The 22,351-nt window shown below is 38.5% G+C and overlaps 5 protein-coding genes across 8 annotated transcripts; 2 read left to right on the top strand and 3 right to left on the bottom strand.

The window, feature by feature from the left end:
* Window positions 1–1,431: 1,431 nt before the first annotated feature.
* LOC104739610 (lipid droplet phospholipase 1-like) lies at window positions 1,432–8,502 on the top strand. Of its 3 annotated transcripts, none has more exons than XM_010460027.2 (11): window positions 1,432–1,643; window positions 1,728–1,795; window positions 1,873–1,943; window positions 2,085–2,139; window positions 6,913–7,115; window positions 7,326–7,486; window positions 7,605–7,660; window positions 7,759–7,811; window positions 7,878–8,007; window positions 8,093–8,190; window positions 8,291–8,502. In XM_010460027.2, exons 1-11 carry the CDS (start codon window positions 1,432–1,434, stop codon window positions 8,360–8,362), a joined length of 1,179 nt encoding a protein of 392 aa, XP_010458329.1. In that variant the 3' UTR covers window positions 8,363–8,502. The 3 variants fall into 3 exon arrangements, with proteins under 3 accessions (XP_010458329.1, XP_087341731.1, XP_087341732.1); XM_087485605.1 differs by having other exon boundaries at window positions 8,093–8,194; XM_087485606.1 differs by lacking the exons at window positions 1,432–1,643; window positions 1,728–1,795; window positions 1,873–1,943; window positions 2,085–2,139 and adding an exon at window positions 6,783–6,835 and having other exon boundaries at window positions 6,910–7,115.
* Window positions 8,503–8,610: 108 nt separating this feature from the next.
* On the bottom strand, window positions 8,611–10,859 carry LOC104739609 (ergosterol biosynthetic protein 28-like). Its single transcript, XM_010460026.3, has 3 exons — window positions 10,361–10,859; window positions 8,949–9,155; window positions 8,611–8,846 (listed from the first exon to the last, which is right to left on the bottom strand). The coding sequence occupies exons 1-3, from the start codon at window positions 10,473–10,475 to the stop codon at window positions 8,779–8,781; spliced, it is 390 nt and encodes a 129-aa protein (XP_010458328.1). The 5' UTR covers window positions 10,476–10,859; the 3' UTR covers window positions 8,611–8,778.
* Window positions 10,860–12,286: 1,427 nt separating this feature from the next.
* LOC147927809 (uncharacterized) lies at window positions 12,287–14,840 on the top strand. The gene is made up of 2 exons (XM_087486563.1): window positions 12,287–13,345; window positions 13,718–14,840. The coding sequence occupies exons 1-2, from the start codon at window positions 12,720–12,722 to the stop codon at window positions 14,475–14,477; spliced, it is 1,386 nt and encodes a 461-aa protein (XP_087342689.1). The 5' UTR covers window positions 12,287–12,719; the 3' UTR covers window positions 14,478–14,840.
* A 1,036-nt stretch (window positions 14,841–15,876) lies between these two features.
* Window positions 15,877–18,861, bottom strand: LOC104739607 (amino acid permease 8). The gene is made up of 6 exons (XM_010460023.3): window positions 18,278–18,861; window positions 17,603–17,696; window positions 17,285–17,499; window positions 17,018–17,160; window positions 16,643–16,870; window positions 15,877–16,446 (listed from the first exon to the last, which is right to left on the bottom strand). The coding sequence occupies exons 1-6, from the start codon at window positions 18,600–18,602 to the stop codon at window positions 16,021–16,023; spliced, it is 1,431 nt and encodes a 476-aa protein (XP_010458325.1). The 5' UTR covers window positions 18,603–18,861; the 3' UTR covers window positions 15,877–16,020.
* Window positions 18,862–20,105: 1,244 nt separating this feature from the next.
* Window positions 20,106–22,259, bottom strand: LOC104768307 (amino acid permease 8-like). Of its 2 annotated transcripts, XM_087483454.1 has the most exons (6): window positions 22,133–22,259; window positions 21,734–21,927; window positions 21,338–21,431; window positions 20,997–21,211; window positions 20,490–20,632; window positions 20,106–20,348 (listed from the first exon to the last, which is right to left on the bottom strand). In XM_087483454.1, the coding sequence occupies exons 2-6, from the start codon at window positions 21,822–21,824 to the stop codon at window positions 20,265–20,267; spliced, it is 627 nt and encodes a 208-aa protein (XP_087339580.1). In that variant the 5' UTR covers window positions 21,825–21,927; window positions 22,133–22,259; the 3' UTR covers window positions 20,106–20,264. The 2 variants fall into 2 exon arrangements, with proteins under 2 accessions (XP_087339580.1, XP_087339579.1); XM_087483453.1 differs by lacking the exon at window positions 22,133–22,259 and having other exon boundaries at window positions 21,734–22,111.
* Window positions 22,260–22,351: the final 92 nt, after the last annotated feature.

Here is a 22,351-nt window from a genome sequence, read left to right as displayed (position 1 = left end):
CCGGTAAGGTTTGTCGTTTACGGAAGGCTTTGTATGGCCTTAAACAAGCTCCACGGTGTTGGTTCAAGAAATTGTCGGATGCTTTACTTCGTTTTGGGTTTGTGCAATCCTATGAAGATTATTCTCTTTTCTCTTACTCTAAGGCTGGTGTTGAGCTTCGCGTCTTAGTTTATGTTGACGATCTTCTCATTTGTGGGAATAATGGTTCCATGCTTCAAAAGTTTAAGGACTATTTGTGTCGTTGCTTCTCAATGAAAAATTTGGGGAAACTGAAATATTTCCTTGGCATCGAAGTTTGTCGAGGACCAGAAGGCATATTCCTCTCTCAACGTAAGTACGCTATGGATATTGTTGCGGATTGTGGTGATCTTGTTACTGCTTCTGTCGCAACGCCGTTGGAACAGAATCATCTTCTAGCTTCCGACGATGGTCCGCTTCTTGCTGATCCTAAGCCGTATCGCCGGTTGATAGGCCGTCTGATTTATCTAACCAACACACGACCAGACTTAAGTTACTCAGTCCATGTTTTGTCGCAGTTCATGAAGCAACCTCGTGAGGCCCATTGGGCTGCTGCGGTTCGTGTGGTTAGTTTTTTACACGGAACCTTCGGCCAGGGTATCTTACTTAAAGCCGATTCGAATCTTACACTTACCATTTATTGTGATTCTGATTGGCAGTCGTGTCCTTTAACACGTCGCTCTTTGAGTGCTTATGTGGTGTTGCTTGGGGGTTCTCCTATTGCGTGGAAGACAAAGAAACAAAACACCGTGTCTCATTCTTCCTCTGAAGCAGAGTATCGAGCTATGGCGGCTGGCCTTCGAGAGATACAATGGCTTCACAAGTTGTTGAAAGAATTGGGTATCAAACAGACTGAGCCAGCTCGATTCTTCTGTGATAGTAAGGCTGCTATTCACATTGCTGCAAATCCGGTTTTCCATGAACGCACAAAGCACATCGAGTCTGATTGTCATGCGGTCCGTGACGCTGTCCGTGATGGTCTTATTACTACACAACATGTTCGTACTACAGAGCAACTAGCCGACGTTTTGACTAAGGCCCTTGGTCGGGTTCAGTTCGAGTATCTTATGTCCAAGTTGGGCGTTTCACCCGCTCCAATTTGAGGGGGAGTATAGCGGATAAGTCTAAATATATTAGGATAAGGGTGTATTCAATCTGATAAGGCTTAGGTTCCTATTGTTTAGGCCTCTGTTCTAATCTCTTGTGCTGTATAAATACTCTAGTTGAGATCATTAATAAAGTAAGCGAGTTTTGATAACCAATTCTACAAAACTCTTCTCTCTCTGACCCAAATTTGATGTTTCAATTTTTTTTATAAACCCCACGTTGACACCTCGAATCTTCCCAAACCTTTTGATTAATCTTGCTTAAAGTTTCCATTTTTCGTTTAAGTTCTCTCTTCGTTGAGTGATAATGGAAGAAAAAGATTGTGCGATTACAAGAAACACAGAAGAAGATATGCATGTTGGAAGTGATAAAGAGACGAAGAAGAAGAAGAAGTATAGGATGGGTTGTCTCAGAGCTGAATCAGACGAGAGTGGTAACATCGATTTGACTGTTGATTTCCCTGGCAAACGCACTGAGCCGACTCACCTAGTCGTCATGGTCAACGGTCTCATTGGCAGGTTCTGACAACCAGTGTTCTTTAGTTTCCTTTGTTCTGTTTCTTGATTCTGTTCGGGTCTTGCTGATTTAGAATTTGGGTACAGTGCACAGAATTGGAGATTCGCCGCTAAACAGATGCTCAAAACGTATCCTCAGGGTCTACTCGTTCACTGTGAGTTCTTCTCTCTCTCTCTCTCTATCCACAGTTGCCAAAGAGAATGGCTTGTGATAACTTAACAATCATTGCAGGCAGTAAACGCAACCGTTCTACACAGACATTTGATGGAGTTGATGTTATGGGAGAAAGATTAGCTGAAGAGGTATCTGTTTCTGTTTCATGTTTTATACTGTCTTCCTCTCAAGCTAGATGTTTTTGCAATGCCAGATGTACAAGTTACTATCTTTGTCTTTGCTTGAGTTTTTTCCAGCTGAACTAATTTTCTTAGTCTCTTTTGTTTTAGGTTAGGTCGGTGATCAAACGTCACCCAAGTCTCCAGAAGATCTCCTTTGTAGGACATGTTGGTATAAGCTTGAAATAGCTTGGAGATCAAGCTAAGTATATTTAGGAGGATCTAAATATACATATCAAATATGTTAGCTTTACTTTCTTTAGGAGTTATCTAAAGTAAGTTTTCCAAAAAGTCTTTTTGGAAATATAGTTTATATATAAGAAGGTGCTAATGTGTAGCACAACTCATGAGCTTTGAGAGATTGTAATTGAAAGAGATTGAGAGCTTAAAGGTTTTGAGTAAGTTTCCTTTGAGATTAATAAAGAGAGTTATTCTTTGTTATAGTTCTTAAGCAATCTTTCTAAAACTGTATTTGGTATCAGAGCGATTATTAGATCCATACGTGAGAGAGAAGAAGCCATGGGTGAAATTGTTCCTGCAAACAAGCCAAAAGAAGGAGGACCATCATCGATCCAATGTCCTATGTTGCACAGTACAAACTATACCGTGTGGACCATGAAGATGAATGCTACGCTTCGTGTGCACAAGGTCTGGGAGACCATCGATCCTGGTTCTAATGATGAAGAGAAGAACGACTTAGCTCGAGCCCTCTTGTTCCAATCCATTCCTGAATCCTTAGTCCTACAAGTTGGTAATCAAGTAACTGCAAAAGCAGTTTGGGATGCAATAAAGTCAAGAAATCTCGGGGCTGAGCGAGTACGTGAAGCAAGGCTACAAACTCTTATGGCCGAATTTGATAGGCTTAAGATGAAGGAAAGTGATACGATTGATGAGTTTGTTGGCAAACTGTCCGAAATTTCTACTAAATCTGCATCACTGGGCGAAACACTCGAAGAATCAAAAGTTGTGAAGAAATTTCTCAAGAGCTTGCCCAGAAGGAAATATATCCACATAATTGCATCCCTTGAGCAAGTTCTTGATCTCAAGACCACAACCTTTGAAGATATAGTAGGAAGATTGAAGACATATGAAGAAAGAGTCTATGATGAAGAGGATTCACAAGACAACCAAAGCAAACTCATGTATGCTAACACGTATTCACAAGAAGGAGGACGAGGCAGAGGACAAGGTCGAGGCCGTGGAAGAGGCAGAGGAAGATTCGGCTATCAACAAAGAGACAAGTCAAGAATAACCTGCTATCGTTGTGATAAACAAGGTCACTATGCTTCGGATTGTCCAGATCGTTTGCTCAAGTTGATTAAGGCCCAGGAAACTCAAGAGAATGGTGAAGAAGATACTCAAGAAGCTGAGTCACTTATGATGCACGAGATTGTCCTTCTTAATGAGAAGAATGTGCAACCAATGCAGTTTGATAGTTGCTCGGATAAAGCTTGGTATTTAGACAATGGTGCTAGTAACCACATGACAGGAAATCGAGCCTGGTTTAACAAAATTGACGAGTCTATCACAGGAAGAGTAAGATTTGGTGATGACTCATGCATTGATATAAAAGGAAAGGGCTCAATCTTGTTTATGACTAAAGAAGGAGAGAAGAAGATACTAGCTGATGTTTACTACATACCAAACCTAAGAAGCAACATTCTAAGCTTGGGACAAGCAACAGAATCAGGCTGTGACGTCAGAATGAGAGAAGATCATCTAACTCTACACGATCGAGAAGGTAACCTCTTGGTAAAGGCGAGACGGTCTCGCAACAGGCTATATAAGATTGACATGGAAATCGAAAATTCTCGATGTCTGCAGCTTGAAAGACTAAGTGAATCAGCACTGTGGCATGCTCGCTTAGGACATGTCAACTTTGAAACATTGAAAACAATGGCGTCACGGCAAATGGTCATAGGAATAGCAAGTGCTCCGATAAGGAAGGAAGTATGAACGTCATGTTTGTTGGGAAAACAAACAAGACAAGTGTTCCCTAAAGCAACCTCGTATCGTTCCTCACAAGCTTTAGAGCTCATTCATGGGGACCTTTGTGGACCTATCTCCCCTCCCACAGCCGCGAACAAGAGATATATATTTGTGTTGATTGATGATCACTCTCGATACATGTGGACAATACTTCTGAAGGAGAAAGGTGAAGCATTTGAGAAGTTCAAGGGATTCAAGGCAGTGGTTGAACAAGAGATTGGAACTAAGATCAAAACATTGAGAACCGATAGAGGTGGAGAGTTTGTTTCTCACGAGTTTCAAACATTCTGCGAGAAAGAAGGAATTGCTAGACACTTAACTGCTCCATACACACCGCAACAGAATGGCGTCGTTGAAAGAAGGAACCGAACATTATTGGAGATGACAAGAAGCCTTCTAAAACACATGAACATGCCAAATTATCTATGGGGAGAAGCTGTGAGACATGCTACATATCTCATTAACAGAGTAGGAACAAGAACTCTAAGCAATCAGACACCTTACGAGTCTCTCAAGAACAAGCGGCCTAATGTAGAACACCTCAGAGTGTTTGGATGTGTGAGTTATGCAAAAGTTGAAACACAACACCTGAGGAAGCTGGATGATAGATCAAAACCACTTGTGAACCTCGGAACAGAACCCGGCTCAAAAGCCTACCGACTCTTAGATCCTTCGTCTCGCAAAGGCGTGGTAAGCAGGGATGTATTTTTTGATGAGAATAAAAACTGGAAGTGGAATTTGTCAAATTTGGAGCTCGATGAAGAACCAGGAACGTTTACCATTAACTTTGGAGAGTTTGGAAATCATGGTGTCAGAAACAGCGGAGAAGATGAAGTAACAGAGGAAAACAGAGCAAGTAAGGAAAACAGAGCATGTGATGGGGAAGAAGAAGAAAGCTTCGATGATAAACCAGAAAAACAAGCTGAATCGGATGTGATCGAAGAGGTTAACCACGAACCAGGAACGAATCAAATCGAACCGGTTATGAGACGATCCACGAGAACGAGAACGGCACCGGGTTATCTTAACGACTATATACTTCTAGCAGAAATCGAAGCTGGCTACCTGTTGTTGGCAACTAATGAGGAACCTTGAGACTTCAAGGAGGCAAGCGAACACAAAGAATGGAGAGACGCATGTGATGAAGAAATCTCATCGATTGTTAAGAACAAAACATGGAGCTTAGTGGATCGTCCCATTGGTGTGAAGCCAATTGGCTTGAAATGGATCTTTAAAGTCAAGCGGAACTCTGACGACACCATAAACAAGCATAAGGCGAGACTCGTAGCAAAGGGGTATGTACAGAAACATGGGGTAGACTTCGAAGAAGTGTTTGCTCCAGTAGCTCGCATCGAAACAATCAGATTCATCGTTGCCTTAGCTGCTTCACACGGGTGGGAAGTGCATCACCTTGACGTGAAGACTGCATTCCTTCATGGGGAACTAAAAGAAGAGGTGTTTGTTACACAATCAGAAGGTTTTGTAACAAAGGGATGTGAAGTAAAGGTGTATAAGTTACATAAGGCTCTTTATGGTCTAAGACAAGCTCCACAGGCTTGGAACACAAAGTTGAATTCAATTCTCAAGGAACTAGGCTTCATAAGATGCTCCAAGGAGGCTTCGCTATACAGGAAACAAGATGAGAAGAGTCTTTTAATTGTTGCGGTGTATGTAGACGATCTACTAGTCACGGGAACAAGCTTAAACTTGATAGTTGAGTTCAAAAGGAATATGGAAGACAAGTTTGAGATGAGCGACTTGGGAAAGCTCACCTATTACTTAGGCATTGAAGTGATTCAAGAAGAAGGCAGGATCGTTTTAAAACAAGAAAGGTATGCAAAACGAATTCTTGAAGAAGCTGGAATGAGTGAGTGCAATCCGGTTCTTATACCAATGATTTCTGGTTTGGAGCTTTCAAAGGCGGAGAATGAGAAACGAATCGACGAACAAAGCTATAGAAGAAACATAGGATGCCTTAGATACCTGATTCATACTCGGCCTGACCTTTCATTTAGTGTGGGAGTGTTAAGTCGATACATGCATGAACCAAAAGAATCACATGGTGCAGCGCTGAAACAAGTCTTGAGGTATCTTCGAGGTACACTCTCTCATGGTCTCTCTTTCAAGCAAGGAAGCCAGCTGGGTTTGGTAGGATATTGTGACAGTAGTCATAGTGTGGACAAAGACGATGGGAAGAGCACGGCCGGGCATGTTTTCTATCTTAATGAGTGTCCAATCACTTGGAATTCACACAAGCAACAGGTGGTGGCATTGTCCTCATGTGAAGCCGAATTCATGGCAGCCACCGAGGCCGCTAAACAAGCTATATGGTTACAAGAGTTACTTGCTGAGATCATTGGAACTGCAAGTCTCAAAGTGAAGATACGAGTTGACAACAAATCCGCTATTGCTCTTACCAAAAATCCAGTGTTTCACGGCCGTAGCAAACACATCCATCGAAGATTTCATTTCATAAGGGAGTGTGTGGAGAAAGAGCAAATTGAAGTTGAACATGTTCCTGGCAATGAACAAAAGGCTGACATCTTGACCAAAGCACTTGGAAGGATCAAGTTCAAGGAAATGAGGGATCTTATTGGAGTACAAGAAGAGTTGAAAGAAGACTTCAAGCTTAAGGGGGAAAATGTTGGTATAAACTTGAAATAGCTTGGAGATCAAGCTAAGTATATTTAGGAGGATCTAAATATACATATCAAATATGTTAGCTTTACTTTCTTTAGGAGTTATCTAAAGTAAGTTTTCCAAAAAGTCTTTTTGGAAATATAGTTTATATATAAGAAGGTGCTAATGTGTAGCACAACTCATGAGCTTTGAGAGATTGTAATTGAAAGAGATTGAGAGCTTAAAGGTTTTGAGTAAGTTTCCTTTGAGATTAATAAAGAGAGTTATTCTTTGTTATAGTTCTTAAGCAATCTTTCTAAAACTGTAGGACATTCTTTAGGTGGCTTGGTTGCTAGGTATGCTATCGGGCGTCTTTATGAGCAAGAATCTCCAGAAGAGCTTCCACAAAACAGTGAGGACATTGGTGATACATGCCCAACAATTGAGGAACCGAAAGAGAGAATCGCTGGATTGGAGCCTATGTATTTTATAACTTCTGCAACGCCACACCTAGGTTCAAGAGGACATAAGCAGGTCATTTGGGAACATTCTATATTTCGATTTTTACACATGAATTTGCTGTCAATATGTTTAGAGCAGAGCTGAGATCTTACTGTCTTCTTATGCATCTGTATCTATTATGAATTAGACTTTAATGCTGAGTTTATGTCTCCTTCTCCTGTAAGCTTGATGCAACATGTGAACTTAAATTGGTTTGTGGTGTGGCATTTTGACTTGCATTAGGTCCCATTGTTTTCTGGATCTCACACTTTGGAGAGATTAGCTACACGTATGTCCTGGTGTCTTGGTAATACGGGAAAACATCTTTTTCTGGCTGATAGTGATGATGGAAAGCCTCCGTTACTCCTCCGAATGGTTAGTGATTCTAGAGATCTTAAATTCATGTAAGTTCTTTCACTTCCTTTGTATATTTTTTCTTAATACGAATTATTGAGGCTTTGCATAGTTCAAATGAGTTCTTAAGGTTATTAATATTACATTTCCTTTACTTTTTGTCACCAGTTCTGCTTTGCATTGCTTCAAGCGGCGTATTGCTTATGCAAATACAAGTTTCGACCGTATCCTTTCGTTAGGCCTTTTCAAACTATTTCACTACTTTCAATGTGTGTTGTGGCAATTGCCAAGTATTTGAAACCTTAACCTCCCTTGTTCTTAGACCTTGTGGGGTGGAGCACATCGTCTATCAGACGTCGCAACGAGCTTCCTAAGGTAATAACCTTTCAGTGTTTGATATTGTGTGTTATGTTTAATTCATCTCACCTCTGACCTTCACAGCTTCAACGCGGTCCAATCAATGAGAAGTATCCTCACATTGTGAACATTGAACCACCGGATACTGCAAGTAACCATGAGGAAGATCAATCAGGTAGCAATTCAAACGGGTTCAAGAATTTCGATATGGAAGGTTAGTTCAGTGGACAAACAACTTCTCACTCTCGGTTTTCTTATCATGATTTCCCATCATCGTAATAAATTCCTTTTTTTTGCAGAGGAGATGATAAGAGAATTAACAAAAGTGAGCTGGGAACGAGTTGATGTTAGTTTCAGAGGAACCCTGCAAAGATTTCTCGCTCACAATACCATTCAGGCAAGTTTTCACACCACTATCATCATTTTATATTGGCCTTGTCATTATCATCATCATTGCTGTTAATCACCTTCATACCCAAATTTGGAAAACAATACAGGTAAAAACAAAGATGATCAATTCAGCTGGAGCAGATGTTATACAACACATGATTGACAATTTTGAGCCATAGGGGTTGTAATTATAGGAAGATGGCAGGTTCCCCACATATCAGTCGTATTATCAAAATTCTGTCATCTTAGTCATCAGAAAATGACATGTAGAATTATTTTGGTTACATAAAAGGAAATGCAAGAATTAGTTTCCATGTTCTATCCAAATAGAGGCTTCTGTATCTTGACTCTGTTGACCATAGATTTAATCATATAAATGCATTAATAAACTAAACTCAAATCTCTGTTTCAAAAGCAAAAGAACAAAAATAAAATTATGAGTTGTATTCTCATACTTCAATCAGACCAGATATCAGGTTCAAGACTCCATCAAATATTTCAGAAGATTAAGATGAAACAATGAGCAACAGGTTTAGGAATCGAGTAAAAAAGTCACTGATGATTCTAACTTTTAGAAAAGAAAAAAAGACTTGGTTCATGAAAGTTTGGTCTGCGGTTGTTCAAGGGAATTCCACTCCACGAGCATCCACACAATCGATGTGCCTGTCGAAAAAAACACAGTATATATAGATCATTCGCAGTTTCGCACGATGAAGACAACTTACACTGACTGATTCAATACAAGAGTGAGTGATGATCATATACCTGCAAAGAAGGCCACAGTTGAGAGATTCGCGATGGTCATCGTGTGGTAAAAGAGGTATTCGGTCAGAAAATGGCCTAAAGCATAGATAAATGATAGAAAGGTAGCCAAGTATAATGGTTTGTTTTCGGGGTTGAATGCACAAAGAAAGCAGAGAGTGCAGGTCAAAAGCGTCCATACTCCGAATGTACGTCCATGAACTTCACTCACTGCAAAACAGTTAATAAAAATAACAATTTAAGTCACAGGACAAGACTCTTGTGAACCGAGAAGAACATCACCTGAGAAACCTAAAACACGAGATTTCAACTATGTTATGTGAACTAGTATTTTCAAGATAAATCCTTTTTGTTTCCGGTTCTCAAGTTGCTATGATGATGCAGAGTTATTATACATTGTGTTATCTGATTTGATGAACTAAGCATCTACAAGACCTTACAATCACATGGAAAAAAAACAATGTTTCATAACACTCTCTTTATCGCTGCGAGCTGGCAAAAACATACAAGATAAGTTACAAAAGGAAAAGGAAAACATCAAGTTGCTTATTATCTAATACCTCTACGTTATGCATCAAGTTGCTTATGTTCTAATACATCTGATACACTTCACCAGGACACTGATTTACTTAAAAGAAAAAATGCAGAAAAAAGTTATGCATTGGACTCCGTAAACTCTTATCAAAACCAACCCAAATCTAGATCCAATTCTTTTCCCCCCTTGCTGACATTTAGGTTCTTTGTACAACATTTAAGATTGCATATCTTTCTTGGATATATTGCTTCAATTTGCTTTAGTACTAATTCCTGAAGCATTGCTTCCAATCCCAACTACCTCAACTTGGTGATTACAAGAACACATGAGGAACAGCAAAAAAGAAGAACATGAATATGTTCAAAGAATCGTAAATTCCTAAAATCTCAAGTTGACTTTATATGATTCCATAAATCGTTGACTTTTTATATACAATGTACTACTAACACGAGTCAAGATCACATCCAAGAAAAAGAAAAGAAAAAACTCATATTCTAATTCCTCATTATCTTTTCTAGATCTCAAAGCTTAGGGATCCCAAAATACATCCGTATTGGAAGACTCAACGTCGGCACACAAAAAAAAATGAAAAAAAAATCTAAATTTCCACACGAATTGTTCCTCAGAACCTGACATTATCATTACTCCTCCAAACAAACAGAACACGTGCCTTCAATTGACTCACTGGATACTAGAAAGCTCAGACGACTAAAAAGTAGGTCCAACTTGGTACAAGAAACCTAAACTAACTAGAGACTCCTATGTGATTCATTACCCATTAGATCGTTCGAGCCAAACAGAACAAAAAGCATGAAGCACTGTAATGAAATCATTTAAGAAATGTAAATTAAAGGGGAGAGAGGGAGAAGAAGCACTGAACTGGTGGTCTGAGAGAAGACAGCGAGACGAAGAGCCCAGATGTTGAAGAAACCAAACCAAACGGAAGCTAGTCTCAGTGAACCAACCACCATTAACCAATACCCTAACGCCTTCATCTTCCTTCCTTTTTACCCACTAGCTTTTTCAGGAAAAGTTGTGAGACTGACACTCCAAAACAAAAAAACGTGAGCGCATATGATGGGGAAATAATATTCCCGTCGATCAAAGCCAAGAAGGGTAATTTCGTCAAGTTTTTTTTAGAAAATGATCAGATACACCAACGTGGTTCGCACTTCCGTTAACCCACCGGAGAATCTGTTATGGTGTCGACAACAAAGGGAGTTGGAGTCTCCGCCGAATCGAATCGAATCGAGTGTGTGTCATTGATTCAAGTGGGTTTCTAATTGGGCTTTCAATTATTATGGGCTTGTGTAATAATAATGTGATGGGACTAGTACAATTTGTAACATTGATTTTTTATAAATAAGTGCACACGTGTGTGTATGAAGATGATGCAAGAAGAAGAAGGCCTTTTCATCCTCTATTTTGAATTGCCATTATAAAATAAGAATACAGCTATATCATCCACGATCCTCGTTCAGCTACTTTTATCTAAACAATGGGGAGGAGTAGTAGTACTACTTATTACTTAATTGAATCTAATTTATCGTAAACGTGCACGCATATCTCTCGCCCAATCCCCTAAAGAATTCTTCTTTATTTTTTATTTTGTTGACCCGCATTATTTAATTTTTATTTGTTTAGAAAATTTGTATTCTATATACCCAAAAAAACTGCATTCTTAGCTTGATGGCCAGTATTTATAAAAAAGAATACGAAAGTTAATTAAAAGTACTGGATGAACATAACGCGGAGTTTACCTTTGCAGTAGAAGAAAATTTCTACTATAGTTTAATCAATGTGAGTTTTAAATGATGGGGTTCCTCGGAAGTTTAAACACACGTTACAATCTCATACTACTACTATACAAATATAGGAATGTAGAAAAGTTGGGTTAGACAGATGATCCCACCCACAAAAAGATACAATTCAAGAGTAGTACTTTGTGTTTTTAAAAAAAACTAACCAAGAACAAAAGTACAAAAAACACTTCATGGTTGGAGATGGACACAGTCAAGATGTTTACCATCTCTTTTCTTTTTTTTACTTTTGGTAATAAACTTACAAGTTACAAGTGAACAATTCGAGATTACACTCTTTTTTTTCTTTTTTTTTTTTGTCAGGACAAAACTCTTACAACTTTTGTTTGTTGTGTCAATACCAGAAAACTATGAGAGACTGACTGACACCAACAACGACAAAAAAAAAAAAAAAACGTGAGTTCCGCATAGAGGCGTAAAGATTCCCCGATTAATAACAACACACAGCTGCGTGCGTACGTTACACGTAAGCATGAAGGATAATTTGGTAATTTTAAAGAAGTGGAGCCCTGTATGTTTTGTGTGGTTGGTCACTGATCAGGTGGTAACAGAGAGAGAGAGAAAATATATAAATAAATAAAAAATAGACGTCAACCTCTCTCCGACCTGGCACTTCTTTGCCAGCCTGCTCGCAGCTGTGCTCCAATGTCTTTTTTCTTTTTTCTACCCCCCTCAACTAACTCTTTATTTCGTATTTTGCCCCTTTTCTGATTCGTACATACATATATTATCCCTCACATTAACAGCAAAGTTACCCAATCCTTATGTTTATCCACATTTAGGCTACTTAACAAAATAAACATTTTTAGCAGACAACCTTTTCTAATTTTGTTCCCATTTATAAGTGAATCCAATATTTTCAAACATATTACGAAAACTGTCTCATTTGATCTTTATATTTGTGTAACCGTCACATATTCCGAACGTTAACCGGGAAAGTAACTTAACCGGCGGCTATATGAGACATCAGTGAATTAGGAGGGGTTAAACAACTAAATTAAAAAGGTTTGGTACAAATCTTAAAGTTCTGATATAATAAAAGACGTAATGAACAATTCTAGAGAATATAAGGGGAAACAAAGGAGGGAATGCAAAAATGGGAAGAAAATGTAATAAGTGTTTCCACTTAAAAACCATACACACACAGAGAGAGGACGAAGAAGACGACTGCTTCCTCTAATGGTTAGGTCGTGAATAATTATCATCCCCAGCGCGGCGCCTTTTCAAACGCTGCGTTTTATCGCCGTCACCTCCTTTTTTTTTCCCTTTTGCCTAAAATTCTCCAAGTCGTCGTCATCTCCAGAACTGTTCCTGCCATTAATGTCGTCGCTCTTCCTAAACCCCTAGCTGGCATTTTCTTCTCTCTCTTTTTTTCTCTGTAAACCCCTAATTGACTCTTTCTCTCTTGTTGCGATTGAGATGGATCCATGTCCGTTCATCCGTCTCACGATCGGGAATCTAGCTTTGAAAGTTCCGTTAGCGGCGAAGACGACGAGCTCCGTCGTCCACCCTTCGTCTTCTCCTTGCTTCTGTAAAATCAAACTCAAAAACTTCCCGCCGCAAACCGCCGCAATCCCGTACATTCCTCTGGAAACAACTCAGTTCCCGGAGATCCAAACCCTAGCCGCCACTTTCCACCTCAGTAGCTCCGATATCGAACGGTTAGCTTCCAGATCTATCTTCGCCTCTAAGCCGTGCCTTAAGATTTTGATCTACACGGGAAGAGCCGGAGCTGCTTGCGGTGTACACTCCGGTCGTCTCCTGGCGAAAGTCTCCGTACCGTTGGATCTCTCCGGTACGCAATCGAAACCGTGCGTCTTCCACAACGGATGGATATCAGTAGGAAAAGGAGCTGGGAAATCGTCGTCGTCGGCTCAGTTTCACCTGAATGTGAAGGCGGAGCCTGATCCTAGATTCGTTTTTCAGTTCGACGGTGAACCTGAATGTAGTCCTCAAGTCGTTCAGATTCAAGGCAATATCCGGCAACCGGTTTTCACATGCAAATTCAGTTTCCGGCACACCGGTGATCGTACTCAGAGATCAAGGTCAGTTTTCAAATCCAATCAAATCAATTCATTTTTTCACCTTAATTCTCGGAAATTGGGTATCGTTTAAAAAAAAAAAAAAAAAAAAAAAATCCTAACTATGTTCTTTTCCCGAGGAATCAAATCTGCTTTAATAAGATCCAACGCCATAGATTAATCCCTACTAAAAATCACAGTCCTTGGTTTTAATATCTTTGCTTTAGTACAGATCCATTGGAAAAAATATAACTTTACTCTTCTGATATTTAATTTAACCACTTTTTTTTATTCTTAGTATAAACTTTACTCTTATGATATTTAACCACTTTTACTCTTTTATATGGTTAGATTTTAATAATAAAAGTTGATTAAATGATAATTTTGATAAATTAGATCGTTGCCGACGGATACAAGTGTTCCACGGAGCTGGCTAAACTCGTTTGGTAGCGAGAGAGAGCGTCCCGGGAAAGAGAGAAAAGGATGGTCCATAACGGTCCATGACTTGTCCGGTTCTCCGGTGGCCATGGCGTCAATAGTGACTCCATTCGTTGCATCTCCTGGAAGCGATCGTGTGCGCAGGTCAAACCCGGGGTCGTGGCTCATCTTACGTCCTGGAGATTGCACCTGGAGACCGTGGGGGAGACTTGAGGCATGGCGGGAACGAGGTGGAGCCACTGATGGTCTTGGCTACAGGTTCGAACTCATCCCAGATGGATCGAGCGGCGCAGGAATCGTGCTTGCTGAATCGACCATAAATTCTCACAGAGGTGGGAAATTCTCGATAGAATTGGGATCGTCGTCGTCTTCATCGTCGCCAACAGGTGGCGTGAACCGATCGAGAAGCCGTAGAGGTGGGAGCGGAGGAAGCGGTGGTGGAGCATCGCCGGCGAATAGTCCGAGAGGAGGGAGCGGCGATTACGGTTACGGGTTGTGGCCGTGGAACGTGTACAAAGGGTTTGTGATGTCAGCAAGTGTGGAAGGTGAAGGAAAATGTAGTAAGCCTTGTGTAGAGGTTAGTGTGCAGCACGTTAGCTGTATGGAAGATGCGGCTGCTTACGTGGCGCTGTCTGCAGCCATTGATCTTAGTATGGATGCTTGCAGATTGTTTAATCAACGGATGAGGAAAGAGCTTTGCCATGAGTCGTTGAGCTGAAGCAAAAGATAAGAATTTTCAATTTTTGGTTTTTTTTTTTTTTTTTTTTTTTTTTAATTTCTGGAATCTTTAGAGTCACGAAATAGCCTTTGGGAGTAATTTTTCTTTTTTTGAAAAAAAAAACTTCCGGTAAGGCACTAACAAAATAGGTTGTACATAGTAAGTTTCTCTGTTTTGGGGTCTGTGTGGGTTCGTATTGGGTGTTTTTTTCCTTGGGTTTGGGTTCTACGAGTGAGGTTCTTGATCACTTTTGTTTTGCCTTTGATTTGATTATGTAAGTGTATAAATTAGAAAATTCCAACTAGGATCTCTTGATGTAACAAAACACATGAGATTGTTGCTTGATTTGCTTTGACTCCCCCATTTATCTGTTGGATGTTCAATGTTTGTGATGCGACTGAAGTCAATTAACTATAGTTGGTCTGAAATCAAGTTAGTTACAGACTGTGCTTGTATTAGTGGTTGAGAAGATGAACAAGGACTATTGCAAAAATGTGTGTGCTACAACTGCATTTAAACCTGTTTGACTGTTCTTCTTTATCCAAAATTGTGAGGTCATGAAATATGAAAGCTTTGGTTCGAACTTAATTGAATAAAATTCTTCTATTGGTTATCTACATAAATAACTAAATAGCTTAAGAGGTACTTGGAACAGCAAATTGAACAATCGACTAGGACTGTGAAGACGAACCACCAGAATTACCGGATGGCGTCTCTTGGCTATAGTTAGGTAAGCGCAAGGCAATTGTTTTGGTTAAACGAATGCTACTGAATTGGTTTCTTAGCGGTTATGACGGTACCCCATCAAGTGACTTACGACCCACAAAACCTTGAAAAGGACTTTGGTAAACAAGTGCAGAGTAAGGAAGAAGCACATAAATGCATTTGAGTGAATAGAGAAAGCTAGTAAGAAACGTTATGAAGGACCAAACTTGCCTTGATCCTCTATTAGTCTATTGCCCAACTCCTTTCAATACATAAGATGTGATAGCAACTTATGTGGGACACACCAAGCCAAATGAATGACACAATTTGTGTGCGTCTCTTTTCAACATTCCCCCGACAATTCTATTAAGGAATATATATAAATAATAACTCTAAATTGACATAACCACACTAATTTGGGAAGCTGAAATCTATCTTCTTCAAACTATTATCACTTTCGCAACCTATTTTGCCATCTCTTCCAGACAACGAAACACTTGTACCTGTCTCTCTACAGTTGTGTGGCTAGCTTATCCAATTATGTTATATTGTCCAATTATTGATATATATGGTCAGTGCGGCGTCTTACAGTCAAGCTTTAGCTTTATTTGCAACCAATTCAATATCTCATGGGACTCACTCAAACATCCACTGTGAATACTAATTGTAGTCTAAAGAAAAAGATCAAAAGCAATTATATAAATTTTCATACGATATTACTTATATATCAATTAGCATTCTGAAATTTTTAACATAGCCGAAAACAGAGCGTCACGAAACATTATTTGGATAAATACTAAATATTTAGCTCGAAATAATTCACATAGATCACAAGTCACTAGTTTAAATTCTTGAAGGGCTTGTATGCCTTGACACTACTTATTAAGCCAATGATGGATCCTACAGCGGCAAGGCACGAGACGATCAAGCAAACCACTACGAGGAGGTTCAAGGCTAACCATCTAGGAGAATACTTCTTAACCTTTGTCTGTGCAATGTGCATTGACACCGGAAAGTAAACTGTGAGTGGCCAGAACGAGAGTGCCCCAAGCAAACCCAAGATCGCATTGAAGAATGGAAATATCATTGCTACAACTGTTGTCATAACCACATAGCATGTCCTCCAAACCAGTCTGAAGAGGTTGACACGACATTTTCCAAACAAAGGTATGTTTGATGAGTATTCTTTGTTGATGAAATTGCTTTGAGGCCAATTTTTTTTGCAGTTGCTCTCAACAAACTGAAAAAACGGCTGCCCGTACACCTAATAATATAGGGATAAAACAAGAAAAACAGAGTATTTTTAATAACTCTACTTCTACAGTATTTTGAAATATTAAATCTTGAAAATGCTGTAATAGCGAAGAGCCTTAAGAATTTATGAGAGTTTTAATGAACATAGACAATTATAAAATGCTAGACACTTATGTATATTTATTTTGTTAGTGAATTATATATACCTGATAGGCACCGATGAGATGGAGAGCAATGCAAGCATTGGCAAAGTCGATGAGCCAATAAGGGTCGTAAAAACCAAATTCGGTAAGGAAGTCACCAGGGGCTTTGTTCCCGAATGCAGCATATCCGAAGCAACCACATAAGATGTAGAAAAAAGTTGTGGTTGAGACTCCAGCAAGACTTGCTCGTTTCATCACTTTGTTCTCTGGTGGGCTTGATCTCAGTGTGTCCTGTAAAAAATATAGCGCCACTATATTTATACTTGATAGTAAAAAGGAAGCTATAGTACTTATCAGTCATCCATCAATAAATAATTAACCAAAATTTAAATGCAAATGAAAGCAATACTGAATAGAAGAAGATAGTAGTAGGCATGCCTGAATCTCAATGAGAATAGTGGTAAAAGCGTATGAAAAGGCAATGTCTCCAATCGCTTGAAACATTCTCCAAACTTTTTCAGACGAAGTTACGTCCACACCTATCACTGTGCCTGTCAACTCTGTCTTACCAACCTTGCCACCTTTCATATCATACCATTTTCACAGTTAGTGTCCACTTTGAAGAATCATATAAACCGTTAGTTGTTTCAGACACTAATCTGTTGAAAGATATGTTTAAGATAAATTAAAGAAAGGAAAATGTACTTGCTACTTTGGCGATGGCTAGGCCTATTCCAATAGACGAATAAGAGAAGGACATGACCGCAGCTATGAAGGAGAGGAAAGAGAGTTCGTGAAAATTAGGAATCTGACTCAGAATAATCTGGACGACCCCAAATGCCGCCATGTAAGGATAATTCGATACAGAACATTTCGCTTCATGTCCCTTGTCATGAAAACAATTTGATTTCCCAATCGCTCTAACGAAAAAAAAAGACATCAACCAAAAACGTTTTAGTATTTTATCCACAAAACATGTTTGTAACCATGACAAAATAAAATAATCAGAAGCCTGTGACTTACACTAAGCTTATGGAGGCAGTGATGGTGTAACCAATAGTAACCCCAACGAGATTCACGTACTGTGCCAGTCCACATAGCTGAACCTTTTTACCACCTGTCAAAGTTTTCAATCTCTTAAGTAAATTATCTTTTGGGGTCTTATGGCAAAGGTTTTTAAACATCCCACATTTCAATTCAAAATTCTTTGGAGGGTCAGCAATCGAATTTATTGATAACATTCTTTAATGAGATAAATTGAATTGAATGTGTAACCAATCCTACAGAATACAGATTGTCCATAAAATTTATTAACTAATTTTGGAAAGAATTAATATTTTCGTAGTTCTTTTTTCCTTTTTGTAGTTTTTGATAATCAATTCATATCTTCCCAAGAAGAGAATGCACACTACATAAAAAAACGTAAATCATTTCTTTTTTCAACAACAATGTTCTGTAAGAGTCAATTAATATAGATTTCAAAATTTCAACTTAGCATTAAATATGTTTAGATAAGATTTTTTTTTTAATTTAATTTTGTGTGACAGAAATGGAAGATCTTTAAGTCTAATTATGCAAAATCTGAATGATATCAAATGAACAAAATCGTTGTTCATCAGAAAACAGTTCTACGAAACTGAATAATCTGCGATAAGACACAAAAATGATTTTTTTAGAGTTGTTGATATAAAAACATACCAAGGTAAGCTCGGACGACGTCCATGTAACTGTAGTTGCGAGTTCCGGTGATGGGGTCTGGTGAACGGTAACAGTCGGCGAGAAAGGTGGACGTGTAGTAAGTAATAACGGCGAAGGTAACCAAAATGATGGTTCCTGCCACCCAACCAAGCTGTGCTAGAGCCCAAGCCAACGATAGCACCCCGGAGCCTATCACCGCCGTGATTATGTGTGCACTCGCCGTAAAAAATGTTCCGGTTCTCTTCTCTCGACCATCGTCGTCGACGCCTTTCACGGCAGTGTCATCCAACTCAACCGCCGAAGGATTGTGGTATGTGTCCATCATTGTGGATGAGAGGAACCACTAACTGAAACAGAGGAGAGGAAGAGGAAGAGAGAGAGGAGAGAAGAGTTATTGACAGAGGTCGTCGTCTTAGAGTCTTCCCCACATGCACGTAATTACACATCTATATATACACACAAATATCGATGTTTATATTGAAATAGCATCTTTGTATGTTGAACTTTATATTTGCTTTTGAGAATCTTTTTTTTTTGGGGATTTATTTCTATGTAATGGTTTTGAATTTTTGATTATTTTGATTGGTAATGTTTGATTTCTATTGCTTATTTTGGAAATCTTGATTACTAGCTGACTAGCTGTAAAGTGAATACTGATTTCAAACAAAAAAATCTGGTCCATAGGTTTAAAAAGGGATAAACTACATTAATGACAATAATCAAAATAAGGTAACTGACTAAAATTAGATGACTAAAACAGAGGGATTATATCCTTCATATCTTGGCTTATTTGCCTAGCTGTATCCTCTCTTCGATTCTACCATATTATGCTCTTTTATATTTTCTTCATCCCTTTTGATCAAATCATCACATACACATGACGCATTAATCTGACAAGTGAAAATTAATATTTAATAATTTGAGTTACTTACCACTATAAAGAAGAACGAGTGTGAATCTATATGTTGTAGCAACTATATTATGCACATTTACATGTTTCAAATGTTAATTAACGGTTTATACAAAACATGTAAACCACGGGACTTCACTAATTTCTATAATGTACCTTTTTTTGAGGTAGTTCTTAATTATCGTTTATTTCATTCTAATCTCACAATCCGTAATTTGTGTCACAATTAATGTATATTTTGTCGTCCTATTAAATATGGGTTTTGACCAGCATTATCCTGAAATTTTAGTTTATTATCTATAAATATATCCACAATATATATATATATATATATATATTCAACCTATTTCATATGCTAACTATATCCACAAGACCCATCTATTTTCAAAACCTGCAAATATATTTTGTTTCCAATTCTCGAGACAGACATCAGATATCTAAGACTAAAAACGTCACATATTACACCATTAAAGTACGGTAGTTGACAAGCCGTTGATGAAAAACTTGTATGTCATCAGGCACCAAATAATGAATGTGTGACATGTTCCCAAAAAACCCTTTATAAGTGGCGTAGCTAAAATCTTACGATAGATTTATCGATACAGTACAAGTAAATGGGCCACGTGAATCGGCCCAAGCGCCCATCGGCCCAAGTAAATCAACGTCATCACAAGTATTTACCTTGAAAAATACTCAATCGAAACCTTATTCCTCACTCTTCGTCGCTCCATCTTTCTTTCTTGTGTTATTCTCTCTGGCGTTTCGGATTCGACAATAAACGAGGTCTGTAGATGTTGATCTAACAGTGGTCAATCTACCTCTCCTAATGCTTATCTGATAGTATTTGATTTATGTTCAAGATTAAAGGCTAAGCTTTCCCAATTTTGATTGTATTGCCGTAAAACTGTAAAGTTCAAATTTTGGAACACTATATTAATTATTTTTTCTTGAAATAAGTGACTATCAGTTCTGAGTTATTACAAGCACATACAAGATCATAGGTCACTAATTTAAATTGCTAAAAGGCTTTGTAGGCCTTGACACTACTTATCAAGCCCACGATGGATCCCAGTGCGGCTAGAAAGCAGTTGTGGTTGAGACTCCGGCAAGGCTTGCTTTTTTCATGACTTTGTTCTCTGGTGGGCTTGATTTCAATGTATCCTATATACCACATAAAACACACACACTAAAGTTATCATTAATGAAAGTGATATGGTTCACTAAAGATAATTTTGTCGATAAGAAAGTAAAATATAGGCTTTTGTAAACTGACAACCAACGTCTAAAATGAAATATATATGCCTGAATCTCAACGAGAACAACGGAATAAGAATATGAGAATGCAATGTCTCCAACGGCTTGAAACGATCTCCACAGTTTGTCAGACGCAGTTACGTCCACCCCAACTACCGTGCCCGTCAGCGCCGTCTTACCAACCTTCCCACCTTCCATATATCATACCGCTTTCGCCATTAGTTTGAAGATTCAGTATGTTACGTTTGCAAAAAATTTGAGAATACTAATCAATGAATTATGCATGGATTGAGAAGATTTTCTAACTAATTAAACAAATAATAATAAAAAAATTTGACAAACAATTAAACAAGTTTTCGTCGATATTTTTATATACAAAGACGTCTATCATGATGCACAACTTGTGTATCCGAACAAGATCTCAAGTTTGAAATTTTTTTGTTTTCCTTTAAAATTAAAATTAGCATATATATACAAATCAGACTCCTAAATATGGTTTGAGACAATTTTACATATAATTTGAAAGAAATAATAAGATAGGGAGAGAAAATGTACTTGTCACATGGGCAATGGATAGGCCGATTCCGATAGAGGCATAACAGAAGGACATAATCGTGGCGATTATGGAGAGGAAAGAGAGTTCGTGAAAATTAGGGATCTGGCTGAGCATAATCTGGACGATCCCAAAAGCTGCCATGGATGGATAATTCGACAAGGAACATTTCGCATCATGTCCTTTATTATGATAACAATTTGCTTTTCCGATCGCTCTAGCCAACACAAAAAACACCAATCAGAACCTTTAGTATTATGTTTTATAACACAACCTGTTAGTAGACTAGTAGTATAGTAACCATCACAAAATAATCGAAATAATATAAGAAGCTGCGAATTACACTAAGCTTATGGAGGCAGTGATGGTGTAACCAATTGTGACCCCTACGAGACTTGCGTACTGTGCCAGTCCACATAGCTGCACATTCCTGCCACCTGTCATTTTTAAAAAATATTTTTTTTAATTATTCTTCTATTTCTCAAACATCTATCAAAAACATACTATACAAGTACAATCTACAAGTGTCGGTAGGGGATGCTTATAATGTGGCATGTAAGTTCCGATCAATGATTTTTTTTATGACAAAGCGAAGAAAAATCAAACATAAATATGAAAAAAATCATGCAAAAAAAAAAATCTGAAATCTAAACCAAAACAATATAATTTTCACAAAATAAATAAAAATTTTAAATTATATTTTCGAGGTTAAGAAGAGAGTGTTTAAGTTAAGACATACCAAGGTAAGCTCGGACAACGCCCATGTAAGTATAATTCCGTGTTCCCGGGACGTCGACGGAGTCCGGAGATCGGTAACAGTCGGCAAGCATGGTGGATGTGTAGTAATTGATGATGGCAAAAGTGACCAAAATCACGGTTCCTGCAAGCCAACCAAGCTGTGCTATTGCCCAAGACAAAGACAACACACCGGAACCTATAACCGCCGCGATGATGTGCGCACTCGCAGTCAGTACCGTACCCGTTCTCTTCTCCCGACCATCGTCATCGAATCTATTCCCCGAGGCGTTACCAGACTCAACCATCGAGGGATTATTATGCTCTGTGTCGATTTTGTGAGAAAGGAGGCAGAGAGAAGAGTAAATGGCATTTATATATAATAATAAACACCCCTAGTCAATGCTTAATTAATTGCTCTAATTTTGTTCTTCTGCTTTTTTGGTTTCAAGTTTCAGCATCTCAAAAAAGTAAATCTAGTGAAATCAAATGAGTTATACTCATTTATTAATACTCCATTTATCTATAGATTCCTTACCTATATCATCTATATATTCCACAGTCCACTTATTACTCTCGTATTGGCTAGTCAAAGATTAGATATGGATTTCCTCCAAAACTA

Source organism: Camelina sativa, chromosome 14 (genome assembly GCF_030686135.1).
Source record: "Camelina sativa cultivar CO46 ecotype springtype chromosome 14, ASM3068613v1".
NCBI lineage: Eukaryota > Viridiplantae > Streptophyta > Magnoliopsida > Brassicales > Brassicaceae > Camelina > Camelina sativa.
Note: the sequence above shows the minus strand (reverse complement) of the source record. Positions and strands in the feature narration are given on the sequence as shown.